This window comes from Dendropsophus ebraccatus, chromosome 15, assembly GCF_027789765.1.
Source record: "Dendropsophus ebraccatus isolate aDenEbr1 chromosome 15, aDenEbr1.pat, whole genome shotgun sequence".
In the NCBI taxonomy this organism is placed as follows: Eukaryota; Metazoa; Chordata; class Amphibia; order Anura; family Hylidae; genus Dendropsophus; species Dendropsophus ebraccatus.
In genome coordinates, this window is record NC_091468.1 from 66,509,684 (window position 1) to 66,524,635 (window position 14,952).

General features: G+C 44.3%; 1 protein-coding gene across 1 annotated transcript in view; it reads right to left on the reverse strand.

Annotated features, from left to right (window-relative positions):
* Window positions 1-14,952, reverse strand: part of IGF2R (insulin like growth factor 2 receptor) — a 79,012-nt gene that overhangs the window by 62,136 nt on the left and 1,924 nt on the right. The window contains exon 2 of the mRNA XM_069955435.1: window positions 1,135-1,277. Coding sequence (XP_069811536.1) covers window positions 1,135-1,277 — 143 coding nt within the window. The remainder of the gene's footprint in view (window positions 1-1,134; window positions 1,278-14,952) is intronic.

The window sequence follows — 14,952 nt, forward strand, 5'->3', positions numbered from 1 at the left end:
AACTACCCCTTTAATGTTTTAGGCATCTTTAGTGTCCTCTATCATGAAGCAGCAACTACTGGTGAGAGGATAATCTGCTGGTAACAGTAACATTCATCTAAGGAAATAGCAGCTCATGCTGTGTAGGATCAAGGTACATAAAGAAAAAGCATTTTGTTATAGGTTAGAGTGGGTACCTGGGTTGTGATGTGTCCGGTCCACTCAGCCAGTCAGTGGTTGAGGCAGAGTCACTGGCTGAGCGGACCTAACAGGTCACAACCCGGGTAGCGGCCGGGGACCCAGGGATCAAGTCAATGGTATGAGGTCACCAGTGCTGGAGCCAAGGAGGTAAGAGCATGTCATTTCTTTTATCCACCCCGGCACTGTTGAAAAAAAGATTTAAAAAAAAAAAAAGGTCTGCCCGGACTTTTCTTTGAGCCCTGTATTGATCATACTGTCAGTAATCCACCATCACAGCATTATCGTGAACACTAGCAGTGCCCCTCAGTGTCTATTAGGCTGGGTTCACACTACGTTTTTGCAATCCGTTTTTTTTGTTGCAAAAAACGGATGAAAAATTAATGAAAAGGACGGATGGATCCATTTTTCCATTGACTTCCATTAGAAAAAATGCATAAACGTAGTCAACCTCCTTTTTGTGTCCGTTTAAAAAAAAAAAAACGGATCCGTTTTTTTTTTTATAATGGAAGTCAATGGAAAAACGTATGCACACAACTTGATCCGATTTTGCAAAAAACGAATGAAAAAAAAAAAAAAGACAGATTGCAAAAACGTAGTGTGTGAACCCAGCCTTAGGCTTCTTAGTTAGTGCATGCTCTTTTGCACACTACCACAGCCAGATTCCGGGGCAGCAGCCCTTCTGTGAGGTCACAATGAGGCAATACTCAGAGGGAGAGGGACTGTGCAACCATTCTGACACGTTTTCACAAAACATCTTGCCCCAACCCCACCAGCGACAGCAGCAGCAGGATATAATGATGTTTTTCCCTGCTCTGTAGTTAATCTCCCCTCCCAGGTGCTGCGGGTGGATTTGCAGACTCTGAATAACATCTTATGAGATTATTAATGTAATCGCACATAAAACCATAGGTGTGGTACTGTCGCCCTATAGAGATGACAAGGATTCCCACTCACCGTACACATGATAAACGTTCTCCTTTACGCCATGACCAGAAACGGCGCACGCTGCTCCACCACATTCCTGCGCTTGTAAGTTTTCACAGACATTAATTTTGTAGTGCACGTTTTTCTCATCATCAAACGCTTCCCAAGTTTGCCTGTAAAGACAAAAACATTTTTTGCATTCTTTAAAATGTAAGATTTTACGCATTAAAAAAAAAAAAAAAAAAAAAAGACAGAAGATGCAGTTATTCCTAATTTAAGCATTAACCCCTTAAAGGGGTAGTTCAGCAAATTGTTTCTTATTTCAGATCAATTGGTGCCAGAAAGTGCTAGAGATGTGTAAATTACTTCTATTAAAAAATCTTTAGTCTTCCAGTACTTATCAGCTGCTGTATGTCCTACAGGAAGTGGTATCCTTTCTAGTCTGGAGAGCAGGGGGATTTGCTGCTGCTCTGGACAGTTCATGACATGGACAGAGGTGGCAGCAGAGAACAGTGTCAGACTGGAGAGGATACACCACTTCCTGCAGGACATACAGCAGCTGATAAGCACTGGAATACTTGAGCTTTTTTAATAAAAAAGTAAATTACAAATTTCTGGCACAAGTTGATTTGAATTTTTTTTTAAAGGGAATCTGTCACTAAGTTTATGCGGTCTTAAATGAGGGCAGCATAAACTAATGACAGAAATGCTGAACAGATCGGTGTATTTCTTACATCATTCTGTTCAGCCGTTCTCCTAATATGCAGGAGAATAGGATTCTTGCCGCACCCCTCCCCCTGCCCTCCAGCTGCTGATTGACAGTTAACTGCCTATACACAGTATGGATAGATAACTGCCAATCAGCAGCTGGGGGGCAAAGTTTTCTGCTTCTCATGAATATCCAGGACTACTGGGCTCATGCACATAATGGAGAAGACTACTTATTGTCCATGTTATTCAGGAGGAGATCTCCGGATCAGCTGCACAGAACAATGTAAGTAATATACCATCCTGTTCAGCTTCTCAGTCACTAGTGTATGCTACCCTGAGATAGGACGCCATAAACCTGCTGACAGAGTCTCTTTAAGGGGTTAAGAATGAAGTCATGCAAATGTAAAAAATTACGGGGAAAAAATCTGAAATTTTTGAAGTACCTAAGGGGTAAATTTTGGAGGCCATGCAGCCCAAGCGAACATCAAGATGTGCAGACATAATCAGAGATGAGCGAACTTACAGCAAGAACCTGAGCGCTCTGCATTGGAATCCCACTGCCTGGAGAAGATGGATGCAGCCCCAGGGTTCATCTCCGCCAGGTAGCGGGATGTAAATGCTGAGTGACTGTGTTTGTTTGGACCCGAGCTTACACCAAGTTCTCTCATATTTACCCATAATGCTGGGTCAGAGAGCGTAACACAAGTTAATGGAGATACTGCTGAAAGATGGTGCGGGAGCTCCCTTTATTAAATGTCATCACAAGACTATAGACATGATTTCTGGGCGTGCCAAATTACTTTTCTGAGAACTGACGGCAAACAGGGAAGTAATTGTGCAAGTAATGACCGAAACAGTTACAGATTTGTTATGCACTGTAAATAAAGGGGGCCTCTACTGTACCACTGGGTACAAAGCTTCTAGGTTAGTGCATTAGGACCGGCAGCGTCTATGAGATCTGGGGAAACTTTATCACAACTATAGTATGATGACCTGAGTTTTATTACAGTATATAGGAAAGGACCCTTGGAACAAGTGCTTAAAGGGGTACTCCGGCAATGTAAAATGCAATCAAGATATTGTGCACGTGATGTGCTGGGATCTCCAGAGAGAAACAAGGAATCAGTCAGATTACAAGAAGAAACTCCCAACCCGGCTGTGAACATAAAGGTTGCAGAACAAGTTTAATAACTATGTCACACGTCTCTCCGAGCTGCGGCGGCGGCCAATGAGGCAAGGAATACAAAGCAGTCTGAGGTCTGAGCGGTCATATGACTCCTGGCACCATTCCCTTTATGCAATTACATATAACAAAATACATAAAAAACCACAATCACAATAATCAGTTAGGAGTAGTATGATCAGCGGAGGTCCCAGTACCAGCTCTACAGGGGTCTCTATGGGAACACATACAGATGGGCGGCAGCCATAGGTGCCACCAGTGCAGGGATCCTATAGGCGGCCGGTAACGTCACATCTATCTCTCATCCCTAAGAGTTTCATTTCCTGCAGATTCTTCATTTCTCCTCTCCCTCGCCCCCCCCCCCCCTCTCCATAGAGCATAATGGACACAGAAATCCTGCTTCTTCTGAAGTGAGGGGGGGGGTCTGAAAACAGCTTTTTGAGTACAGAAGGAAACTCTTTTGCTTAATAAAATAAAATCTGTGTGTGTAAAAGGTCCCTTACATTACTATGGACTCTATGATATCAAGTAGCGGGAGGTTATTTATAAACTGGGTCTGCAAACTGCTACAACTGAAGTGAAAAACTGTAGCAGTATCACAGCAAGGAAGGGGTTACATGCTGACACTGATGATAATGCAACCCTGTATACATAGGAAGGACACAAGTCTATAGGTGGTAAGAGATAAACACTGATTTACCTTTCAGGAACAGTGTTGACGCTATAAAAGCACAGGTGTCAAACCTGCGGCCCTCCATCTGTTGTAAAACTACAATTCCCATCATGCCTGGAACAAATTAAGGTGCTTGGAATGACAGTGACCACTTAAAGGGTTTAACAGAAACGGCACCAAGAATTAAAATTAGACTGACCATACACTATCTTTCAAAACGTTTCTGTAGATAGGGGACAAGTTGGTCCTATCTTGGAATATCCTTTTAAGCTCCATTCACTTCAATGGCACTGAGCTGCAAACCCCGTCCAAACTGGAGACAAGAGCGGATAACCCCTTTAACCTGTCAGGACATGAGCTCCGCAAGACGTCTGAAGGTATGCCGTGGTGTCTGGCACTACAATGTTAGAAGGAGATCCTTTGAGTTCTGTAAATTGTGAGGTGAATTGCACTTGCTATGCCATGTGATGGCTACCTTACAGGGTTCTAGAATTTTTTCTAATTTAGTTATTTTTTTTTTTTTTGGGGGGGGGGGGGGGGGGGGGGGGGGGGGGGGTTAATGTTTCATCATTGTTTGTTTTTTTTTTAGCAGGGATGTAGCTAGGTGTCTGGCAAAGTATATGTCCCATTGCTGGTTGCCAGGTAGTCATCTCTTCCATCAGACCCATTATACCAAATGGGGTAGCATATGCGCTCGTGTAATTATTATAGTGTGTTAATATAAGGTTGTGCAATTATTATTATTATTGTACTGACAATGCAACTAAATCTGAACTCACAGTTACCGGTGGTGCGGTAAAAAAAAAAAAAAAAAAAGTCGCATGTCCATCGCGGGAAGGAAAAATGCATCTGAAATTTCAGTAAGTTTGCACCAATGCACAGGTACAGGGAGGGACGAGGACCCTTTTATATGGCCTAAACAGCACTGCAAACAAGCACTGACCAATGGCATGAACGCTTCTCTGCAAAGCCATACAGACTGGAAAGCACGGTTACCTGTGATAAAACAGTTAAAAAAAAAAAAAAGAACAGATGTTTTAGCAAACCTGGGCCACACAACTCTCCTAAAAAAATTAACCAGGTTGGTAGTTTAAAAAATAAATTATAAACAAGTCAGTGTACCGACGAATCTGACCAAGGAGATCTAATGTCAATTTATCTAACACCGAATATCTACAGCCAAGTAAGGAGAGACACACACACAAAGAAGCAAACAGGGTGAAGAGCTTGAGAAAAAAAAAAAAAAGTACAATATTTCTCTAATGACTCCAATTAGCACCATCGGCATATTGTGAAAATAATTACAGCAACAGGGAAGACCGCCGCGGCGGCTGTGAACGCATATATTACTGGCTCCACACCTGCGTATTACCCAAGAAAACATGCCTGCAAGTAGCATCTGCCTTTATACTGTGCAATCTGCATGAAAAGCTGCAAAGAGTGTTAAAGGGGCTACATAACAACCCGACACTTAACACCGCCTTTATAAAAAAGGAAAAAAGAAAAAACTGAAATTTTAGACAGACATGAGTGTTCAGACCCGGAACAAGGTGGGGGAAGTCCCCACATGGCGCGTTCCTCTCCCGGCTCTGTGTCGGTGAAAGAGTCCGGCTTATAGGGTTCGCCTTAACGTGGAGAGTAGGTACATTCCATTGGATTGAATGGTTTGCTAAGAACCTCAGTTTTTAGAACCGGTTTTATCGTATGTACGCTGGAGGGAGTATATGCGGTCCTGACACTTGCATTTTTCTATTTTTGTCTGTATGTCTCTCAAAGAGTTGTTTTTTTTGTTTGTTTTTTTATAACTGCAGTAACACTTTTTTTTTGCAATACACAAGATAGTTTCTGGGACTCGTCACATGTCAGGAAAATCTGGCCGGACTTTTTATCAGGAAATCTGGACGGTCCTACTGGGCATGGACACCCTTCAGAAAATTTTTCTAAAAGGTGTCCGTGCTCAAAAATAGGCCTAGAAATTATAGGTCTTGAAGTAAAGAAAATTGAAAGGCACTCACCACTTTAATTTAGTAATCTTCACCAGGCAGGATACATTCCATGCTAGCGGACCACGAGGACACTGGATGGTGAGGTAAGGTGGATGGCGTCCTCGTGGTCTGCTAGTAAGGAATGTATCCTAGATGGTAAAGATTAATAAATGACAGTGGTGAGTGCCTTTCATTCTCTTTACTTTAAAATTTATTGCATGAACTTTATTTTGCACAATATTTTCATTACAAATTTACTTCATAGTTTTCTACTAAAGGATGAATTTAGAGAGAACAGCGATGTAAACTTCTTCAAAAATACATCTGCGGGATTTACTACGGACAACCCAGATAGCAGTCATACTATTACTACTGCTGCGGCTCAGCCATATAGTCTACTTTCTCTCCCGCCTTACTGTGCAACCAAATTTGTTTTCCTTCCAGTCTCTCGTAATAACTGGGATCAAGAAGGAAGTAGTTATTGACACATGAAGAACCCAACCCACCGCAAACAATACACCGGCTGCCTGGAAAGCGGCAGCTAGAATAAGGCTATAAAAACTTACAGGCATACAAGACAATACAAGCACAATTTATAGAGCATCTGCCGCATGCGCTGTAATATATGCAACATTATCGGGGCCAACTTAAAGGTGAGGGAAACCTTTTGATAATCATATTTCTGACAATGTCACTGTCGGTCAAATATTTTTTTTTTTTTTGCAGAAATCAATAGTACAGGCGATTTTAAGAAACTTTGTAATTGGGTTTATTAGCCAAAAAATGCATTTTTATCATGAAAAAGCAGTTTTAAGCTCTCCCCCCTGTTTTCATGGTTCTCTATGGAGAGGGGAGGGGTGGAGGGAGATAAGGCACCAAAATGGGACAACAAAGTAAATTTACAGCTACATCACAGGGCTATCTCCTCGACCATCAGCCCTGACCTCTCTGACCTCTGAGTACCGGCTTTCACACAGGTCCCACTGTGTAATCCTTTCTTCTCTGCTGCCTACTAATCTCCCCCCCTCCTCCTCCCTTCTCCATAGGTTACACTGAGCCTGACTGATGTAAAAGAGTCGAGATTTTCTGATAATAAGCAGTGAATGAGAGAGACAGGAGGGGGGGGGGGGAGCTGGGGAAAGTCTTGTTGAATGTAGATAATGGCAGATTTGCCTAATAAACCCAATTACAAAGTTTCTTAAAATCGCCGGGACTATTGATTTCTGGAAAAAAAAAAAGAAAAAAAAAAGATGACAGTGACACTTAAAATTTTCCAGTATTTATAAACATCAGCTCCGAGCATCCACAGCCCATAGACTACAATGTGTCTGCAGAATACGGATGTGTGTAAGAGGTCTCAGCTGTATACAGGCAGTAGTCACTGGCAGCTCGCTGGTCTCTTAGACCCCTGCCTAAAGAGCTATAACACATGCTGTACCTGATGATAGACAGCGGACAATGCAGCTGGGCTGCTGCCCGTATACAGCTACAGACAGTGCACAGCAACAGCTATAAAAATTAGCAAAGATTTTCACAAAGGGGCCACAATAGGTTAATATAATAAATTATTAAAAAAAAAACACTATGTATTGTAATTTAAAAAAAAAAAAATTACATTACATTACTTTATTAAATTAACTGCACTACCTTAATAAATATTACTTTTAAATACAACTTGATTCAAATCAATTGATACTTTTTCTTTATGTATCCACTTCTGTTGAGTGGCATTAGTAAGGGGCTACACAGGCATCTCTGCTGCCCCCAATGTTCATGTAGGAAACTGCAGGGAGTGAATACTATCACTGAAAAATCCCTTTAAATTTATCCATCTGTGCTTCCATATTGTAGAAAAATGTCTTGCTCTACTATATGTTAGAGGAGTATAACACTCAGAATAAAGGGGTTTCCACCAAAAATATTATTCTTTTATTTAAATCAACTGGTTTCAGAAAGTTATACAGATTTGTAACTTACTTCTATTTAAAAATCTCAAGTCTTTCAGTACTTATCAGTTGCTGTATGTCCTGCAGGAAGTGGTGTATTCTCTCCAGTCTGACACAGTGCTCTCTGCTGCCACCTCTGCCCATCTCAGGAACTGTCCAGAGCAGCAGCAAATCCCCATAGAAAACCTCTCCTGCTCTGGACAGTTCCTGACATGGACAGAGGTGGCAGCAGAGAGCACTGTGTCACACTGGAAAGAATACACCACTTCCTTTTTTTCCCTTCCAGAGTACCCCTTTAAAGGGGTTATCCGGGGCAACAAAAAGCACAGCTTCTTTCTTGCAAAAACAGCGCCACCCCTGTCCCAGGTTGAGTGTGGTACTGCAACTTTCCATTCACTACAGCTCCATTCAATTCAATGTAACTGAGCTTCAAAACCCACACCCAAACTGAAGACAGGAGAGGTGCTGTTTCTGCAGGAGAGCAGCCATGCTTTTCCTGGATAACCCCTTTAAAATAGAACCAGTTGTCAGTGAAATCTCACTATGAAAGAAGAGAACTACATCCCTTTTCTCTGAAGAGATAAAAAGAGCTGACTAGTACTTTTTAGTACATACGTTTTTTTTTTTGTTTTTTTTTTTACTAACAATTTCCTTGTCTCAGCCTTAAAGAGACCAAACAGAAGATAAGAAGAGTGATGAATTACATAAGACGCTGTACTGAGGACCCATGGGAAAAAGATACTGAGACTATGAGAAAGAAGCAGCATGCTCAGAATATACCAAAGCTAAGAAAGAATCTTGTATAGTAAATGGCAGCTACGTTTAGCAGCAATACCTGGCGATGAACTATTATGTCCAACAGACTGCAAAAAAAGCTACCGGATAAGGCCTTATTCTCATACTCCGTGCACAGGCCGTATATACAGATGGTGTGCAACACAACGGATTATCCATACAGTTTAACGGTGCATTCACACGTACAAGATCCGGTGTGTGTGAAGCTACTGTAAGTCTTTGCGGTACCGTACTGACACAGCCGGGGCTCCCGGCATCATACTGATGCAAGATATTTACAGCTTGTGCACAGGGGTGGACTAACTTTACCATAGGCCCCGAGCTGTTCACCAAGCCTTGCAGCACTGGCAGCACTAGCATGGTGTATATAGTCCAGAATAGATAATGTCATGATGCCCTGATTTGTGCAAATTACTGGTAAAAAAAAAGCAGCAATTTTTTGTAAATCATGGCAGAACTGTAGCCAGGAGACAATACACCAATGGAAGTAAAACATTTTTGGGTGGAGGAGCTCTGGGCCCCGGGCTACCGCCTGATATGGACCTATTATAATCCGCTACTGACTGTGCATGGAACTAGGGAAAAAGGCCTAAAGCTTATAATCACAGCACAGGAGGAAAACGAAAGAAGGAAGAACAAGAAAACTCGTACTTACCTAGCCCTGATCCATTACAGTCTCTGTCTGATCTTGTCTTCCTGCTTTTAAGACTGGCCCTTGGGAGCAGAACCTGCTGGCTCAGCCATTCACTGGCGAGAAGATTACAGACTGATAGGATCTACAGAGAAGCAGCAGGGGACTAATGGGCCTATTCCACGGGTCGTTGGGAGGAGCAAACGAGCGCTGTCAGCGCTCGTTTGCTCCTCGTTCGCCGCTCGCTGCCGCCGCTATTCAACGCGGCTGCAGCGAGCGGGTGAGTGCGGGAGGGGGCGGCGGGGAGCTGCGGGGGGGCTGCCCGGGGGATCGCTAGATCGTCCGGGCAGCCCATAGGATATAGCAGCGTCTGCTGACGATGCTCCTATTCAACGGAGCGACGGCAGCAGATCGCTGCTATATCAGTCGCTTGTTTTTCAACATGTTGAAAAACATGCGACTGCAACGATCAGCCGACATGAACGATGTCGGCTGATCGTTGCACTCTATTCCACGGAACGATTATCGTCCGTAGCGGTCGATATCGTCCGAAAACGAACGATAATCGTTCCGTGGAATAGGGCCATAAAGCTAGGCAAGTATGTTTTTTTACTTGTTGTTTAATCCACTACAGCACATTAATTTTTACAAAGTGTGTGTGTGTGTGTGTGTATATATATATATACCCACACACACACACACACACACACAGATTGAGAAGTAGTAAAAGCTACATAGAGGATATACAGGAAGGTTGGTATCTCTGGTATATTTCGGACCCGCTCCAGGTTCTGGTGGATAAATCCTGCCATGTGACGGTGCCCTAACGCTAAATAACTAAGTGAGGAAATACATGGAAATCCGGCAGGACTTCTGTAAATCTTAAGGATTATTTTACCCTGTTTCTTCTGATCATGAATAATAATGGTGACTGCAGCTATTCACAATGACGTGTTCACCAGTGGGAGGGTGACAGCTTGAGAGAAAAACCACACATACAAACTGTGGTTTCCCATTAAGGCGTCTAGGAGAATTTCCAGCAACAGGTGTGAACCGGGCCGAACAGTTCAGCAGCTGCAGGAGCGCAGAATGACGGATACCGAGTAACAACTGGAAAATATAAGAAAGCAGCATCGTGTTTTATACACGTCCACTGTGCATCACAGGTGGAGCCTCACTCATGTAGCTGTCATGGTGGGACGCAAGAACCACTGATAATCCAGAAGTTCACCACAATTGTCCCATCATGACACTTTAAAGGAGAAGTCCAGCAAAAATTTTTATTAAAGTATTGTATTGCTTCCCCAAAAGTTATACAAATCCCCAATATACACTTATGGGAAATGCTTATAAAGTGCTTTATTCCCTGCACTTACTACTGCATCAAGGCTTCACTTCCTGGATAACATGGTGATGTCACTTCCTGGATAACATGGTGATGTCACTTCCTGGATAAACATGGTGATGTCACTTCCTGGATAAACATGGTGATGTCACTTCCTGGATAAACATGGTGATGTCACGCCCTGACTCCCAGAGCTGTGCGGGCTGTGGCTGCTGGAGAGGATGATGCAGAGGGATGCTCAGTGTCCCTCCAGTGCCCTCTGTCCCTCAGTGTCCCCCTGCCATCATCCTCTCCAGCAGCCACAGCTCGCACAGCTCTGGAAGTCGGGGCGTGACGTCACCATATTATCCAGGAAGTGACATCACCATGTTATCCAGGAAGTGACATCCTCATGTTATCCAGGAAGTGACATCACCATGTTATCCAGGAAGTGACATCACCATGTTATCCAGGAAGTGACATCACCATGTTATCCAGGAAGTGACATCACCATATTATCCAGGAAGTGACATCACCATGTTATCCAGGAAGTGACATCCTCATGTTATCCAGGAAGTGACATCACCATGTTATCCAGGAAGTGACATCACCATGTTATCCAGGAAGTGAAGCCTTGATGCAGTAGTAAGTGCAGGGAAAAAAGTACTTTATAAGCATTTCCCGTAAGTGTATATTGAAGATTTTTATAACTTTTGGAAGGGGGGGGGCAATAAAATGCTTCAATAAAAAATGTTGCCGGACTTCTCCTTTAAGGCCTTGATCCCACAGTTTTCCTTCATATATATATCCGCATTTATTAGACATGAAAATACGTCCAAAAGAAAGCGCGTACAATGCAAAATTCCCATTATTTTCTACAGAACTACACGCCATTCTTCTCACTGTGAACTACAGCTCAAACTTCAAATACTGTACACATGAATAAGTGACTGGGTGTCTGACCTGTGCAGGATACATGTTGGACAGTAGCGCTACACTGAACAGCTTATTGGAGCGGGTGCCGGCACCCTTCTGATTGGTTAGAGGAGTAGTGCTGGGCAGCGCTGTCAATACGTTCAGGTTCAGCAACAATATCCAAACCCTCGCAGTTTCAGTCAGAAGTTGGATGCCGCACCAGTTCCTGAGCGCTCGGTACGGATAATGTTGTTGAACAAACTGCACAGTATAAAAAAAAAAAACACAGCCCAATAAATCATATTAAATAGATGAAATGAAAAGCGGAGAAACCCCAGATTAATAAATCAGACGGAAAGTTCCCTTTATAGCTGGTACCGGGCCCCTTTTTATTTACCCTTCAAACACTCTAAGTGCTTTGATCTTTGGGAGTTGACTCGCCATCATTTACAGATGAAAGAGACTATGGCCGAGCGGGGAATAGGACTACAACAGCGAGCGAATGTAACTATTTCTGTTATTACGTAAAGGGAAGAGACGTGTCACCACAGACCCTGCTGGCCGTGTATTACACAGTAACTACTGACAGTACAGGCATGAAGCAACAGGCGGGCAGACTACATCCACATCATACTGCACAACCTACCGCTTAGTAACAGACATGTGACCACAGAGAAGGCCGGAAACCAGCAGATTAGTAGTAATGGAGAAACGTTGGCGTCCGTCGCTGGATAGGTCCGAAACTGCCATGGTGGGAGTGGGAGCAGAGCCTCATATAGTCACCATACTGGATTATACAATATAGGCTGGGTTCACGCCACGTTTTCTCATGAAACAGATAGAAAAACAGATAGAAAAAAACTGATGCATGTGTGTGGATCCTTTTTTTTAGCGGACACAAAAATGTGGTCGACCACGTTTTTGTGTCCGCAAAAAAAAAAAAAAAAAAAAAAAAAGATCCTTTTTTTTAATGGAAGTCAATGGAAAAATGGATCAAAACGTATGCACACACTTGCATCCGTTTTTTGCAAAAAAAAACGGATGAAAAAAAAACTGATTGCAAAAACGTAGTGTGAACCCAGCCATAGAGAAGATACCGTATCCAACATGAAGACCGCCATGGTGATACCAGGGGCAGCAAGGGACTAGTCAGAATCTTTTTCTTATACTGACTAATATACGAGAAATACATGAGACACATTCGGCGATGACGGCACTGAGAGGTACATGGCGGTTACAGCCAGAAGTGAGAAGAGATATAGGTGGAAGATATGTGACATATTACCGGATGTGGAGAGCAGATAAGGAAACCGACCCCCGACGGCTGTCTGCGTTACCCGCTCCAATGATTGCAAAATCCTGTGTAACATTACTCTAAGGTAGGGGTAGCGAACCTTGGCCCTCCAGCTGTTGCGAAACTACAACTCCCATCATGCCTGGACAGTAGGAGCTTTAGCTTTGGCTGTCCAGGCATGATAGGAGTTGTAGTTTTGCAACAGCTGGAGAGCCAGGGTTCCCTCCCCCCGCTGTAAGGCATCATTGACATCGCTCTATAGAAAGAGATATGTGTCATGTGATGGAAGAGCAGCTAACAAGCTCCCACACACATACACCTCCATCTTTATGGTCCGTTTACACGAAGCAATAATTCGCCCAATCGATCATTTAACGATTTTGATGCAACAATTTGGTTTTTATAACGATCAGTGTTTAGACGAACAAATAGTTAGAAAAATCGTTAGTGCAACCGTTTTTAAGATCGCTTAAGCCCATCTCACCCATAGGGTGAATCCTTGACTGTTTACACGAAGCGATCTGAGAATTTTAAGCGAACGACCAACGTCGATTCAAGAACGTGTTGAAGGATCACAATGAACGATTTTTCGCTGGTCGCTTGATCATTCGCTGTGTTTACACAAGCCAATTATCTCTGAAATGCCATCGTCGTTATTGCGAAAATTCGAACGATAATCGTTCCGTGTAAACGCACCATTACTCTGCAGTGTTACAATCCATAACATACCCAGAGGCCTGTGCTTCACACAAACAACTCAAATCCAGGAGGATTCCTTACAAATGAGCCTCGCCCACCATCATAAGCAGCTACGATGGCCATGTGCAGAGCCGGTGTCAGCGCAAGGCTTACCAGGGCCCCGGCACTTCTAGAGCCCAGAGAGGGAGAGGGGCCCAGTGCTCTAATCTTCAGCCCACTCACTGTAGTGCAGGGTGAGCGCTGAAGATTGGAAGACAATGGAGATGCAGCAGGACCTGAACAGAGGGAGAAAAGGGTGAAGGACCTGATCACATGACCTGAAGGTCCTCAACCTTAACGCCTTACAGCGAGGAAGATGGAGAAGTCTGAGCTTTAAAGAGGTGGCCGAGGAAAAAGACGTCCACTCACCTCCTCGGTTTCAGTGGTGGGTCCCGCATCGCGGCGCTCCGGTGCCCGGTTCCCGGCCGCTTCCGGGTGTCTGACGCGGGCCTGAGACGTGACGTCTCAGGTCCGCTCAGCCACTCAGTGAAGGAGGCGAGATCCGTTTCAAGTCCGCTCAGATCCCGCCTCTGTCACTGACTGGCTGAGCGGACCTGAGATGTCACGTCTCGGGCCCGCGTCAGACACCCGGAAGCGGCCGGGAACGCCACGATGCGCCACGATGCGGGACCTGCGGCTGGGACCGGGGAGGTGAGTGGACGTCTTTTCCCTTGGCCACCTCATCCCCAGTCCCAGCACAAAAGTGCCCCCCCGCTGGAGTACCCCTTTAAGTGCTGTGTGTCAGTGTCTGAGTGTGTCAGTAATGTGTGTCTGTGTACGTTAGGCCGCATTTGCATGGAACACGGATGTGGATTGGAAGCTGTAGTGAAGCAGCCGCATGACTGGAAAGCCTACTTGTGTACACTCACGCTGTTCTGTCGGTCTTACATCATGAGTGCTAAGGGTATCAGAATACATAGCTGAGCTATAAGTCCGCTTCCAGGTCGGGGCTGGAGTGAGATTGTGCAAAAAAGTTCCAATGACTCCAAATTGCTGCATTTCCTAAGTCAACGACTTCTGCAGAGAAAGACTTCACCACAAATAACGGTGATTCCCTCCATAGAGGCTGCAGGTGCATCTGGGCCCCAAGGCCTAAGGAGTAGTGCTGAGCGGATCTGTCAAACTGTTTAGCAACGTTCTCCAAACTTGGGGGGTTTGTCATTTGATTGTCTGTGCAGAAGTTGGATGCAGTCCTAGCGAGTCCTGGAAAACATGGATACAACCTATGACCTATGGCGCCATCCATGTTTTTCTGGCAGCCTTAGGTCTGCATCCAACTTCTTCAGCCGCAGGGAATGAAATGCCGAGTGTTCAGGTTCGGAGAAGGTTGCTAAACAGTTTGACAGATCCGCTCAACACTACTACGGAGGCCGGAATGGTCTCTGCCCTAAACTGGGAGGGAACCTGTCCTCCATTCCTGCATGCACCGATGATGTCACCACTGGAAGGATGCTGCAGCCAATCAGCAACTATGATGTCATCACTGCAGGACGTCCAGAGAGGCAGAAGGGATGCTTTTAAATAGTTTTCTTAAAATCAGACAACTCTTAAAGGGAACCAATCAGCATGATTGTGCTTATAAGGTTCCCAGCAGCAGAGTATAGATGTCACGTGGCCGGGAGAGGGGCGGCAACTAGTCATCTGATCGGGGAG